Source organism: Mercenaria mercenaria, chromosome 13, assembly GCF_021730395.1.
Source record: "Mercenaria mercenaria strain notata chromosome 13, MADL_Memer_1, whole genome shotgun sequence".
Taxonomy (NCBI): domain Eukaryota; kingdom Metazoa; phylum Mollusca; class Bivalvia; order Venerida; family Veneridae; genus Mercenaria; species Mercenaria mercenaria.
This window is the reverse complement of record NC_069373.1, coordinates 36,868,740-36,883,506: the sequence shown is the minus strand read 5'-3', so window position 1 is coordinate 36,883,506 and position 14,767 is coordinate 36,868,740. Positions and strand designations below refer to the sequence as shown.

At 35.6% G+C, this 14,767-nt stretch overlaps 1 protein-coding gene across 1 annotated transcript in view; it reads right to left on the bottom strand.

Annotated features, from left to right (window-relative positions):
• LOC123530420 (voltage-dependent calcium channel subunit alpha-2/delta-2-like) overlaps nucleotides 1–14,767 on the bottom strand; it is a 92,325-nt gene that overhangs the window by 29,768 nt on the left and 47,790 nt on the right. The window contains exons 16-18 of the mRNA XM_053520825.1: nucleotides 6,686–6,748; nucleotides 3,253–3,330; nucleotides 946–1,089 (exon numbers count right to left, since the gene is read on the bottom strand). Coding sequence (XP_053376800.1) covers nucleotides 946–1,089; nucleotides 3,253–3,330; nucleotides 6,686–6,748 — 285 coding nt within the window. The remainder of the gene's footprint in view (nucleotides 1–945; nucleotides 1,090–3,252; nucleotides 3,331–6,685; nucleotides 6,749–14,767) is intronic.

Here is a 14,767-nt window from a genome sequence, read left to right as displayed (position 1 = left end):
GCACTATCATGAAAAATGACCTTTAACGTCTAAGTGTGACCTTGACCTTTGAGCTACGGACCTGGGTCTTGCGCGCGACACGTCGTCTTACTGTGGTACACATTCATGCCAAGTTATTTGAAAATCCATCCATGGTTGACAAAGATATGGACCGGACACGCCCATCAATGCACTATCCTTTAATGTCTAAGTGTGACCTTGACCTTTGAGCTACGGACCTGGGTCTTGCGCGTGACACCTCGTCTTACTGTGGTACACATTCATGCCAAGTTATTTGAAATTCCATCCATCGATGACAAAGATATGGACCGGACACGCCCATCAATGCACTATCCTTTAATGTCTAAGTGTGACCTTGACCTTTGAGCTACGGACCTGGGTCTTGCGCGCGACATGTCGTCTTACTGTGGTTCACATTCATGCCAAGTTATTTGAAAATCCATCCATCGATGACAAAGATATGGACCGGACACGCCCATCAATGCACTATCCTTTAATGTCTAAGTGTGACCTTGACCTTTGAGCTACGGACCTGGGTCTTGCGCACGACACGTCGTCTTACTGTGGTACACATTCATGCCAAGTTATTTGAAAATCCATCCATCGATGACAAAGATATGGACCGGACACGAAAATTGCGGACAGACTGACAGACCGACAGACGGTTCAAAAACTATATGCCTCCCTTTGGGGGCATAAAAATCGGGATTTTGACCCTCCCGCGCGGGAGATCACATGTATGCCTACCACCCGTGGTAATATTCAAGCAGCTTAAGGCCTGTACTAAACTAATACAGCAAAACCATATGCAGGAATTAGAAATATAACAACCAGACAGACTTTTACATTTTTTCTGCATCATATATTTTTTGCTTTCAAGAATGCAGAAAACATCACTGCTACACAGGTAAAATTTTAGGAAGACTGTCTAAAATAAATGGTTACCTCGATATTTTTATCACTTTCAACCTCAACTTCAAGAAAATCAACATTTGGTGGATCCTTCAGATCACTTTGTACTTTTAAATTAGGATGAAACACAATGTAACCATTTGCATTAATTGCAAAGGGAAATCCATTTGGTCCAAACTGAAATAAAAACATCAAAAGTTAATGAAATAAAATATTTTCTTTGAAAAATTGCATTAAAACAAACAAATCTTTAGATAAACTATTTACAGTCCAAATCAGTTGTCTTTGAGAAAGCAATATATAGCTGATGCATTTCAATTTGTATGAAATCTACAGACCCTACAGCCCGTGATGGTCTTAGGCATATATGTTCTTAGCTATTGATCCAAAATAATTTGTCTCAAGTCATTGTGACCTTGACCGTTGACTTACTGATCCCAAAACATTTATTTACTTACCACACACAATCATCTGATTTAGTTTGACAACAGTAGACCCAAGTGTTCTCTAATTACTTATTGGAAATCATTTTCAGTCTTAAGGTCTCTGTGACCTTGATCTTTGACCTACCAACCAACAAAACAATAGGGGTCATCTGCTGACCACAGCCAATAATCCTATGAAGTCCGACACTGATTGCGTTTCATAACCAAATGGATACTACAGAACTGCAGTTATTCATAAACTCATGAATGTAACAACTGTCAACTGACATCATTCCATCTGATAGAGGTAGAAACTACATGGTATTTTGTAAACTACTTAAAAATACCATGGACTCTCAGTGCAATCTGTCTAATACCCCCATCACACCAAGCTTGTTTTCAGTGTGTTCTAAAAAATTTAGCTGAACGGGCTCAAACTGTGTGGCAACGGAACAGACGTAGAAGCGACGTTCTACAGTCTGTCTAAGAACTTTATGGACTGGCTCAGACGGGGTTGAACGGGAATGGTGCTCCAGAACTTTGAGCCTGCTCAAAATTTTCTGCCATCAACCTGTCCTGCAGTTAGACGGACTGACAACATACTTAAAACAAGATGGACGTACTAAAAACTAAACTGCCGTACTTCGATCGTACTAGAGACGTGGTATGATGTAATGCTATTCGGCGTCAATTTCAGTATGTGTGCACACCGACCGAATCCATTCATATCTCGTTCAACCCGTTCACGGATAGTATTAACTCGATCGCATTACATCCTTAGTGCGTCGTTATTCCATCTGATTACGTTCAAAATAAATTCTAAGTTTGCAATACAGTTCTAAACATCTCTAACAGTTTGCAATAGGTTCTCAGTACGCTCTGCTAGTTTTTAGTACGTTTATTACGTTTAATCCCAGTTCCTACAGCTTCGATCCCTTCTGCAGTACAATTACACAAGGTAGGATATAAATACAGGTTGTTGCCATACAGGTTCAGGATTTGGGCTTAAGGATTAACCGCCAAGTGTATGCCTTTGCTTTTTTCTTCATGGTTTCTGACTATATCCTCCTTCATCTTCGGGCATCAGAGGTGCAAGGCATTCATTACGACACTCATCCCCTCGACTTTCACGTTCAAAGACTAACTCAGGAGGCTGAGTATCGGCTTCTGTTGTGCAGGAGCTATGAGGCATTTGGTATTTTACTGCTTTAATACCTCGTCTCTGTTTGGCCCCACTTTTCTTTGGAGGCTTTGGATACTTAAACTTGCCTATTTCTGTGGATTTTTTTGTCTTAAGAGGTTGAGACAAACGAGAATGAAAACTGGACGAAACGTGATGGCTTTTTATAGCCATCGGGCCAGAACGTGATCATAATTCACGTTTTGAACGAAATAGGGACGATATTAGGACGTAATCAGAACTAGTTAAACTGTCTGTGAACAAGTTGGTCGAGTTAAAAACTAGTTATAACGTATATTGACGTACTTGGAACAAAGTAGGACTAGTTACAAACTTCTTTAATCTTACTACAGACGGGCTTGGACTGTTTACAAACAGTGTCCATATTAGCTGAACGGGTAACTTTTCCGAACAGAACTTACTATAAACAGACTTCAGACGGGATGAAGACGCGATGGACGTCTCGAGAACTGTTTATGAACTAACTGCAATCGCATTATGGATAAAAGTTCTAGTCAGATCGCAGACTGTTCTACAATTTTTTAGGACGGGTTGCGACATTTTGAGAACTAGTTTGGTGTGATGGGGGCTTAAGGTAAATAAATCATTACTACACTACATATTAACTGTTGCCCAACTCATCACCTTTTCTTTGAAGGGAGGTCTAATCTAGTGCTATACAGGAAATCTATCAACAACTTCAACATTCTGTTTTAAAATTTCTTAATGATATACCTTCCGTAGAGGAGCTTTTTTCAACATTGCTTCTGTTGTAACATCTATACCCATCACTCCTAATATTGTCTGGTCAGTCTTAAATAAGAGAAGGAAGTTATGTAATGTGTGTATCTTTTGAAACTTGAGTATTTAAATATTGAATAAGATACTACAACAAGAGGGTCAATGACCCTAAAGTGCTCACCTGTGTACAAGGCTTCAAGTGTGTTTGTACAGAGTTAGGTTTCTTATTAGCATACACATTTTTGAATCTAGAGCAATAATTTGAGCAATTATGGTAGAAATTACAAATCTGATACCACACCCCAAATATCAAGGCTCTAGCTATTATTGAGTCAGAAAAGAAGATTTTCAAAGTTTCTTATATAAAAGCCTATAGTAAGTAATGTCAGACATAGGGGTGTCGCCATTTTTTTACCTTAAGGCAATAATTTGGACAAGTATGGTAGAGAGTCAAACCCTTATATCACATGCCAAATATCAAAGCTCTAGAGAAAAGGATAGCTGAAAACCTATTTTTAACCAAAAAGACCCTTATGTTCAATGAACTGGAATCATTTGAACAATTTTGAAAGAATCCTACCCAGTGATCATTTGAGTAGTTTCATCAAAATCCATTCAGTGCTTTTGGGAGATATTGTTGATAAAGTGACCACGTCCTCTGGCGGCCATGTTTTTTTGACGAATTAGAAAAATTTGAATAATATTTGTAGAAGATCACACAAGAGCCATTTTAAAACTATTTTAAAATTGGGATAGCAGTTTCACATAAGAAGATTTTTAAAAGTTTCCCCTACATACATACTAGGAAAAGTGACCACGCCCTCTGGCGGCCATGTTTTTTTTTACGAATCAAAATAATCTGAACAATCTTGGTAGAGGGTCACACAAGGACCATTTGAGTAAACTTATTTTAAAATTGGGCCAACAGTTTCACACATGGATTTTTTTTTATTTCCACTAAATACATATAGGGAAAAGTGGCAACACCCCCCTTGGTAGCCATGTTTTTTAACGAATCGGTATAATTTGAACAAAAGGACCATTTGTGTGAAATTATTTCAAAATCGGACCATCGGTTTAGGAGATGTCCTTTGAAGATTTTTCTATTATTTTAGTTCTGGTGATATGTGCAACCAAGTGGAACTGTTTGAACAAGTTTGGTAGAGGAACATCCATGCCAAGTTTCATCAAAATCCATTCAGTGGTTTTGGAGGAGATGTCTTTTAAACACATTTGTTGACGATGGACGCATACGCACCCTTGACGGACACAGTGTGATCACAATAGTTCGCCATGAGCCTTGCTCAGGTGAGCTAAAAATCACTTAATAGACTACTAGAAAATAACAAGAGATCATAGAGTGATCTTGGCGCCCACCAATGTGCCATTTTTGAGTGTTCCAAATTTCAAGACTTACTGACTAGCTCAAGGTCAAATTTCATTTCCGTACACAACACTGTGCATGTGGTCCAAATTCAAAAGCTGTAGCTTGAGAAATGTGAAAGTAGGTCATTAGATCAATTTCAAGGACAAAAGTTCTTTGTACACAAAACTATGCATGTGCATCAAGTTTGAAGGCTGTAGTTTGAGAAATTTGAAAGTAGGTCACTAGGTCAATCTTAAGGTCACAGTTTATTTTGGTACAAAAAACTATGCAAGTGGTCCAAATTTGAAGGCTGTAGCTTGAGAAATGTGAAAGTAGGTCACTAGGTCAATGTCAAAGTTTGTTTCAGTACACAATCCTATGCATGTGGTCTAAATTTGAAGCCTGTAGCTACAGAAATGTGAAAGTAGGTCACTAGGTCAATCTTAAGATCAAAGTTCATTTCGGTACACAAAACTAAGCAAGTGGTCCAAATTTGAAGGCTGTAGCTCGAGAAATGTGAAAGTAGGTCACTAGGTCAAAATCAAGGTCAAATTTTATTTCGGAACACAGAACTATGCATGTGGTCCAAATTTGAAGCCTGTACCTTCAAAAATGTGAAAGTAGGTCACTAGGTCAATGTAAAGGTCAAAGTTTGTTCGGTACACAAAACTATGCAAGTGGTCCAAATTTGAAGGCTGTAGCTTGAGAAATGTGAAAGTAGGTCACTAGGTCAAAATCAATGTCAAATTTTTTTCGGAACACAGAACTATGCATGTGGTCCAAATTTGAAGCCTGTACCTTCAAACATGTGAAAGTAGGTCACTAGGTCAATGTAAAGGTCAAAGTTTGTTTCGGTACACAAAACTAAGCATGTGGTCCAAATTTGAAGGCTGTAGCTTGAGAAATGTGGAAGTAGGTCACTAGGTCAAAATCAAGGTCAAATTTCATTTCGAAACACAAAACTATGCACGTGGTCCAAATTTGAAGCCTGTACCTTCAAAAATGTGAAAGTAGGTCACTAGGTCAATGTCAAGGTCAAAGTTTTTTCAGTGCTCATAACTATGCACGTGGTCCAAATTTGAAGGCTGTAGCTACAGAAATGTGAAAGTAGGTCACTAGGTCAATACCAAGGTCAACTCATGTCAAGGTTCATCTTGCCACTCAAAACCATACATGTGGTCCAAATTTGAATATTGTAGGTTACTGACAAGAAGATTTTAAAAGCTTTTGCCTATATAAGTCTATATGAACCATGTGACCCCCAGGGCGGGGCCATATTTGACCCTAGGGGGATAATTTGACCAAACTTGGTAGAGAACCACTAGATGATGCTACATAACAAATATCAAAGCCCTAGGTTTTGTGGTTTGGGCAAGAAGATATTCAAAGTTTTTCCCTATATAAGTCTATGTAAACCATGTGACCCCCGGGGCCGGGCCATATTTGACCCTAGGGGGATAATTTGAAAAGTTCTTAGTGGAAGACAATTAGACGATGTCACATACAAAATATCAAAACCCTAGGCCCTATGGTTTTGAACAAAAGGTTTTTCAAAGTTTTTCCCTATATAAGTCTATATAAACCATGTGACCCCCGGGGCGGGGCCATATTAGACCCCGGGGAAATAATTTGAATCATCTTGGTAGAGGACCACTAGATGATGCTTTATACCAAATATCAAAGCCCTAGGCTCTGTGGTTTTGGACAAGAAGATTTTCAAAGTTTTTCCCTATATAAATCTATGTAAATTATAGAAATAAACAAAGGGCCATAACTCACTAAAAAATTGTTGAACCAGTCTGATTTTCAGGGGGACACAACTAGAGTACCAATACATCAATCTGACAAAGTTTGGTCAAAATGCCCCTGGTAGTTTCTGAGGAGATGTGATAACGAGAAATTGTTAACGGAAGGACGGACGGAAGGAAGGACGTCGGACCACGGACGCAGAGTGATTTGAATAGCCCACCATCTGATGATGGTGGGCTAAAAATTATTCTGAAATTTAAAAAGCAAATGGATACATTTACCAATGTTATTAAAGCCAAAACAACAACTTACTGTTCCATTGGGACTGGTTCTGTTATAGACTGGCAGTGTGACTGTAGTCATCATTCCTAGACCCTGATACCAAAATATAAACAATGTCATACATAGTAGGCACATTATACTGTTTATCAGTTAAAATTCATTTTTAACCCTTACCATGCTGGACACGATTGGTTCTGCCTTTGCGACCAGTGTAGATCATGATCAGCCTGCACATCCATGCAGTCTGATCATGATCTGCACTGTTCGTCATTCAGTCTGTATCTTTTTGGTGGACAGTTAATGGTACTGTCCAAATTGAAAGATGGACCAGTCCATTATAGAAATTGAGCAGTGTAAGGGTTAATTCATATGAAATTGTTATCTCAGTACAATAGTAACTATAGTCAATGTTTATTTTTTTTCAAGGCCCTATGAAGACAGGGTTATTTCTGCTTTTCTTTTTTTATAAATAAAAATTGTCCTTCAGCAATAAAGTTGCATTTATTAACTTTTAATTAATTTGAATAAACTTAAATCACTTAAAACAAAATCATATTCTTCATGCTTCATTTATTCAAAAAAATGCTAAATGCATACATTGCTTAAAAGTTTATGTATTTACCATTATGATAAAAAAAAAGAATATTTTATGTAAACTATAAATATAACATTATTCTATATGCTACATGCAGGTAGAAGCAGGACATGCATAAATACAGGTGAAAATAAATACATATTTATACATCCATCCATCAGCATTGTAAGGGAAAGACTAGGGCTATCTGTTTTCCAAATATATCCTGGAAGCAAGTGTATCAATATTTGCACAAGAATTAAACGATTAGCCAAAAACAAAGAAAGTGATGTAATTTGATAAGATATGGTCAAAATGTATTTTAATACCTACTGCGAAATCATTAATATATTTGCAGAGGACTAATTTTCGTGGATTTTGTGGTACAGCCAATCCATAAAATTTAATCCCAATGGACAAGTAAAATTCCCATTCATTTTATGTTCAAAAGTTGACATCCACGAATTCATATCCCGGCGAAATTGCCATTTTGACCAAAACTATGAAATTCATGCCCACAAAATTAAATGATTTTACAGTATTATATATATCAAGTTCATTCCATTTCTAGCTTTTTTTTCTTTTCTGCAGGATGAGAGTTTACCAGTCTATATATTTTAGAACACAGAAATCCTGACAAGATGAGAAACATTTTTCTTCAAAATAAAGCAGGAAATGTGTTTCTTAAAGGGGAGTGTTTATACTTGGAACTGAAGTAACTAAAAGGACTTGGACAGCCTAAGAGAAAAAAGTTAATTTTGTTCCTATTTTTCATATCAATTAAAGACTGAAATGAACTGATGGCTGAGTATATATATATAGAAGTTAAAAGAGCTTTATCTCATGCATATTAGTAAAAATACCCTGTTAATAACGTATTTTTAATTACTTTCAATGGTTAAATATACTAACAACAATTTTCTAGACATATGCATTAAAAGAAAACGAAACATACAAATACTCTATTGTGAGAGTTTTTTGTTTTAATAAAATAAAACTAGGAATAAAACATGTTTCAATAAAAAATAATTTCTACAACTCATTTAAAAAGTGTTTAAACTAAGAATGCCATGATCTCACAGGCACCTGCTAAACAAAAAGGTAACAAAAAGCTTTGACACCTGTTCTCCACTTCATTAACTGTTCTTCTGTGAATTATTGAAATACTGGAGTGAAATATAGGTAATTTCAAGGTGAAAAATATCAAATATATATATACCTGGTATACAGAACTAAAAATGGGTAAAATATGCTTAGAACAGTTGGTAAGACACGAAATTAATAAAAAAATTTATTGCTTTTTTATGTAAGTTGACTTGTGAATACCAGATAGCGGCCTAAACTGTTAAATATCTTTCACATATTTTCTGTTCTCATAGAATTATTTAAACAATCATTTTAAATCTGGCCTTCCTTTCAGAATGAAACTCCAATCATGAAACAAGAGCTGTCCGTAAGACAGCCAAGCTCGACTATTCGAAATATTGACCCAGAAGCAGGAAAATATTACCCAAAAAAGTTAAATATCAAAAGAGTTTTAAGTTCAAAAGGGGGAATAATTTGACCAAAATGCATATCAGTTATGGGACTTGCTGCTATCAACTAGATTTATAACCCTGAAGGCACATGAGAAGTTTCAATTCAATATCTGCATTAGTTTTGGAGATAGAAACTTGCATGTAAAACTTTAACCAGAATTTTCAAAGTCCAAAAGGGGGCATAATTTGCCCAAAATACATGCCAGAGTTATGGGACTTGATCCAGTGAGGTTAGTAATTGATCTAGAAAAAGAAAAAATAAGTTTCAAATCTATATGCCTTTTAGTAATAACTGTATGTACTTGCACGCAAAACTTTAACCAGAATTTGCTAAGTCCAAAAGGGGGCATAATTTGGCCAAAATGAAGGTCAGAGTTATGGGACTTGATCCTATCAACTAGTTTTATAACCCCGAAGACACATGTGAAGTTTCAAATCAATATCTGCATTAGTTTTGGAGATAATAACTTGCATGTAAAACTTTAACCAAAATTTTCTAAGTCTAAAAGGGGGCATAATTTGCTCAAAAAACATGTCAGAGTTATGGGACTTGACCCAGTGAGGTTGGTAATTGATCAAGAAAAAGAAAAAATAAGTTTTAAATCTATATGCCTTTTAGAAATAGTTGTATGTACTTGCACGCAAAACTTTAACCAGAATTTTCTAAGTCTAAAAGGGGCATAATTTGGCCAAAATGAAAGTCAGAGTTATGGCACTTGCTGCTATCAACTAGTTTTATAACCCGAAGACACATGTGAAGTTTCAAATCAATATCTGCATTAGTTTTGGAGATAGTAACTTGCATGTAAAACTTTAACCAAAATTTTCTAAGTCTAAAAGGGGGCATAATTTGCTCAAAAAACATGTCAGAGTTATGGGACTTGACCCAGTGAGGTTGGTAATTGATCTAGAAAAAGAAAAAATAAGTTTTAAATCTATATGCCTTTTAGAAATAGTTGTATGTACTTGCACGCAAAACTTTAACCAGAATTTTCTAAGTCCAAAAGGGGGCATAATTTGGCCAAAATGGAAGTCAGAGTTATGGCACTTGCTGCTATCAACTAGTTTTATAACCCGAAGACACATGTGAAGTTTCAAATCAATATCTGCATTAGTTTTGGAGATAGTAACTTGCATGTAAAACTTTAACCAAAATTTTCTAAGTCCAAAAGGGGGCATAATTTGCTCAAAATACATGTCAGAGTTATGGGACTTGACCCAGAGAGGTTGGTAATTGACCTAGAAAAAGAAGAAATAAGTTTCAAAGCTAAATGCCTTTCATTGATGGCTGTATGTACTTGCATGCAAAAACTTAACCAAGGTGTGACGCCGACGCCGACGCCGACGCCAGGGTGAGTAGAATAGCTAGACTATTCTTCGAATAGTCGAGCTAAAAATGATATCAATCGACTAATATGAAATATATGTCAATCTTTCAGCAAATAAAAAAAAATTAAGATTCCACCGCCAGTCTCAGAACTAAAGCATCCGATTGGCTATATTTGAGAATCTTCCTGACATTGACCAATGGTAGGGCTGAATTTAGAGACTGCTCTCTAGTCAGATCTTATTATAATCCTTAGACAGAGAAGCAACTTTCATTTTTTTTCCACTAACATATCTTTGACACAAACAATATTTCATTTAAATTTAAAATGCTATAATGATAATTTATATCATTATCCTGATAGCTGTTCTAAAACAACAAAATTTTACAATATCTGGTACTACAGGAATAACAAACACACACATATAGTTCTATTACTTAAAACTGAAAGTTGTATAACAGACTGTATACATGATAAATAGGATTTTTTTTTATGTTCTTGTAAATAGAATAATTTCAATGTAAAAACTGGAAAGGAAATATCTCTCATTCATACTGGTAAAAGGCATTTCTTTTAGTTACTTTAAGAATCCAAATTGAAATGTAGACTGTTAGAGCTGTAAATAATGTATAGTCAAGTCCTAACTTAGGCATTTAAAACTAGATAGGGTGTTTTAAAATCTCCGCAAAATGACATGCACTAAAAGACCTCATATGAATCACTCCTGTGAAGTTTCATTAAAATCTGGCTAGGTATTTCTGAGAAGTGCAGGTTAACTAAGTGCACAGACAGACAGACAGCCAAGTAAAATCAATGTCTACCATGAAATGGGGAGAAATAATTCAGTGTAAAGTAAAGTGAACTGTCAGTGATACAAATATGATGTATATAACAGCAAATAAAGATCAGAGACTTTTCAAATATAATACAAACTTGGGTCAAGGATACTCCGCAAATAAACTATGTCCACTTTAAACAGCTTGATTTCCACAAAAATGACATAGATCAATAGTTTTACACAAAGACCTTATCCCTTACCATGCTGGACACGATTGATTCTGCCTTTGCAACCAGTGTAGATCATGATCAGTCTGCACATCCTTGCAGTCTGATAAAGATCTGCACTGTTGGCCATTCAGTCAGTGTCTTTTTGGTAAGCACCCCTTTTAACAGTTAATGGTACTGTCCAAATTGAAAGATGGACAAATTCATTATAGAAACATAGCAGGGTTAGGGTTAAGAGAGTTTGCTGTCCAGTTCTTTTCAAACTAAGTCTTCTCAAGTGATCCATTATTCCATGAATTTTTAGATTTTGTAAAACTTCAACGATATGAATGTATCTAGATGGATCCGCCATGTAATGACGAAGCTAAGCAAACAATATAATGTGTTCTATGTAACAAAACCTAAAGCATAAATCTGTAATAGTGCTAAACGTCTATATACAATACTGTATGATGATCTACACATATGGTACACATGGGAGGTTTGATTTCTTCACATATAGGATTGCCATTTATACTCTCACAATAATCTATACACTATGGACTTAGCTACACTGCATTCTCCCTTGCTTCTTCAGAATTATTTTTTCTCAATTTTTTATTTCACAAATGATCATCATTTTGCCATATGTAAAATAAATTGCAGCATTTTTCTGTCTTGTAGCATTAAATCTTTACTTGTGTATCAATGAATTAATAATGAACCTTTAGCTTGTTTCGCAGAGAATGATGGGGGGCCCTGAAGGCTATTAGGATTCTTCCGATAGTACAGCAAATTACAGAAATATTGAGGGAAATAATCTTTAATTCTAATAACTGAATTTTTATTTGCTCGCATCAGACCAAAATTTAGTTTTTCATTCCTATGACGCAAGTATGCTACACAATTTCACTGCTCCACCTAAAATTTTTATCTCAATTGTTCTCAGTTTTTGAGAAGGTGTTAGAGTTTGAACTGGAAGATTGTTGTATTTGATGCAGTGTAACTAAGCCATGACAAGTGTGTGTAACTACTCAGTGACACACGAATCAATACCAGCGTATCTAGGTATATATTGTTCCATTTGAATTGTTTTTTGTTATAAAGGGCTGGTGGCCTCCCTATCACTGGAACATACTCCTTCAAAAACAAACAAAACAATACTGTAAATAGGATGGTCTATCAAGTTACTGAAGACCTCAACACTGAACACTGCCATGGCGACGACTGGATAAAAGTTATACTGAATGATTTTGCCACTGACACAACCCTTAGATCATGTTCTCCATTAACAGCAGCTACATATATCTCATCCTACTTCCCAAGAACATTATTTTACATTTATTCATTCCACTTCATTCAGGGTATCAGAAAACTTTCTCCTACAAGAATTTTGTAGATTTTATCATATATTTCTGGTATCAAAATCCTATGTATCATATAAATCAAGGCCACTCCAGAGCTGCATTCCTTGCATCTAGTGTATTAAGTTTCCTGCATATACTTTGCATTAAAGTTCTATATAAATACAAAAATAAACAAGAGGGCCATGAAGGCCCTGTATCGCTCACCTGACCAACTGACCTAAAGATCATCAAGATTAACATTCTGACCAAGTTTCATAAAGATATGGTCATAAATGTGATCTCTAAAGAGTAAACTAGCTTTTCCTTTGATTTGACCCGGTGCCCTAGTTTTTGACCCCACATGTCCCAGATTCGAACTTATGATCATCAAAATTAACATTCTGACCAAGTTTCATGAAGATACAGTCATAAATGTGGCCTCTAGAGTGTTAAAGGGAATTCCTATAGTTTTTAATGCGCATCTGTCTGCGCAGCCGACACTTTCTATGGAAAACTGAACTGTAGTCAACATTTGTTGAAACATGTTACAGACAATCTTAAATATGAGGAATCTTGAATGAAATAACATTTTTGATAAGTTTTATCAGTAATCAGATGTTGATACTGGTTTATGTTGTATTGACAAGTATCATGCCTGACAGGTATCTTGCTATTTTTGTGGTTGTGTTTTCACATCGCATTTTAGTATAAAGACAGTTTTGTTTATATAATGTAAGATAGTTGACTTAGTACTGATAAGACAATATCACCTTTCAGATTATTTAGTATGCAATTATAGAAAGAATTAAGAATTTTTAAAACATTTTTTTAAACTTTTAGCAGCCAAACATGTAATCAATTTGGGCAGGTTCGCGCCATTTCCGTCCGAACTGGTGTTTGTATTCTAGCGGTCTTAACATAAAATTTAGCCTGGTGACCCATACATTTTTAGCCATTTTTATGCTCACAATACAATTATCTATACACAAGAAAAAACGGAAACAATTCTATGAAAGAGTTTTTTCAAAATTTAATAAAATATTCTTCACTATGGGTATTTTTCATTGAAAAAAGTTCACAAAAGTAAATATGAAACAATATTTTTTTTCCATGTGTACCCATCATTGTAAGGATAGAGTATTACAAATATGACTATGATATCAAGTAAGTATATGATAAAATCTGTAATAAGAAAAAAACCGTATTGTGCTGCCTGGATGTATATTTTGGTTGGTGTTTATAAAAAAGCAGAAAATTATGAAAATGTTCAAAAATCGCTGGCAGTTTCAGCAACAGTGGGTGTGTTCAAAGCAATTTTTCAAAAAAACAAGCCTGGTGACCTATTATTTTTATTTGTTCATTGTTTTCAGCACACATTTTCCTATCATATATATGAATTTTAAAAAATTCTATGAAAGGAAAAAAATTATCGGAATTCTCTTTAACAAGCTTTTCCTTTGATTTGATCTTGTAACCTAGCTTTTGACCCCACCTGACCCAGATCTAAACTTGACCTATAGATCATCAAGATCAACATTCTGACCAAGTTTCATTAAGATATGGTCATAAATGTGGCCTCTACAGTGTTAACTAGCTAACTAATTTGATTTGACCTGGTGACCTAGTTTTTGATCCTACATGACCCAGATTCAACCTGGACATTGAGACCATCAAGATTAACATTCTGACCAAAATTCATGAAGATACAGTCATAAACGTGGCCTCTACAGTGATAAAAAGCTTTTCCTTTGATTTGACCTGGTGACCTGGTTTTTGACCCTAGATGACCCAATATTGAACTCGTCCAAGATTTTATTGAGAGTAATACTCTGACCAAGTTTCATTAAGATTGGGTCGAAATTATGACCTCTAGAGTGTTAACAAGCTTTTCCTTTGATTTGACCTGGTGACCTAGTTTTTGATCCTAGATGACCCAATATTTAACTTGTCCAAGGTTTTTATTGAGAGTAATATTCTGACCAAGTTTCATTAAGATTGGGCCAAAATTGTGACCTCTAGAGTGTTAACAAGCTTTTCCTTTGATTTGACCTGGTGACCTAGTTTTTGACCCCAGATGACCCTATATCAAACTCATCCAAGATTTTATTGAGAGTAACATCCTGACCAAGTTTCATTAAGATTGGGCCAAAATTGTGACCTCTAGAGTGTTAACAAGATTTTCCTTTGATTTTACCTGGTGAACTAGTTTTTGACCCCAGATGACCCAATATCAAACTCGTCCAAGATTTTATTGAGAGAAATATTCTGACCAAGTTTCATTAAGATTCGGCCAAATTGTGACCTCTAGAGTTTCCTTTGATTTGACCTGGTGACTTAGTTTT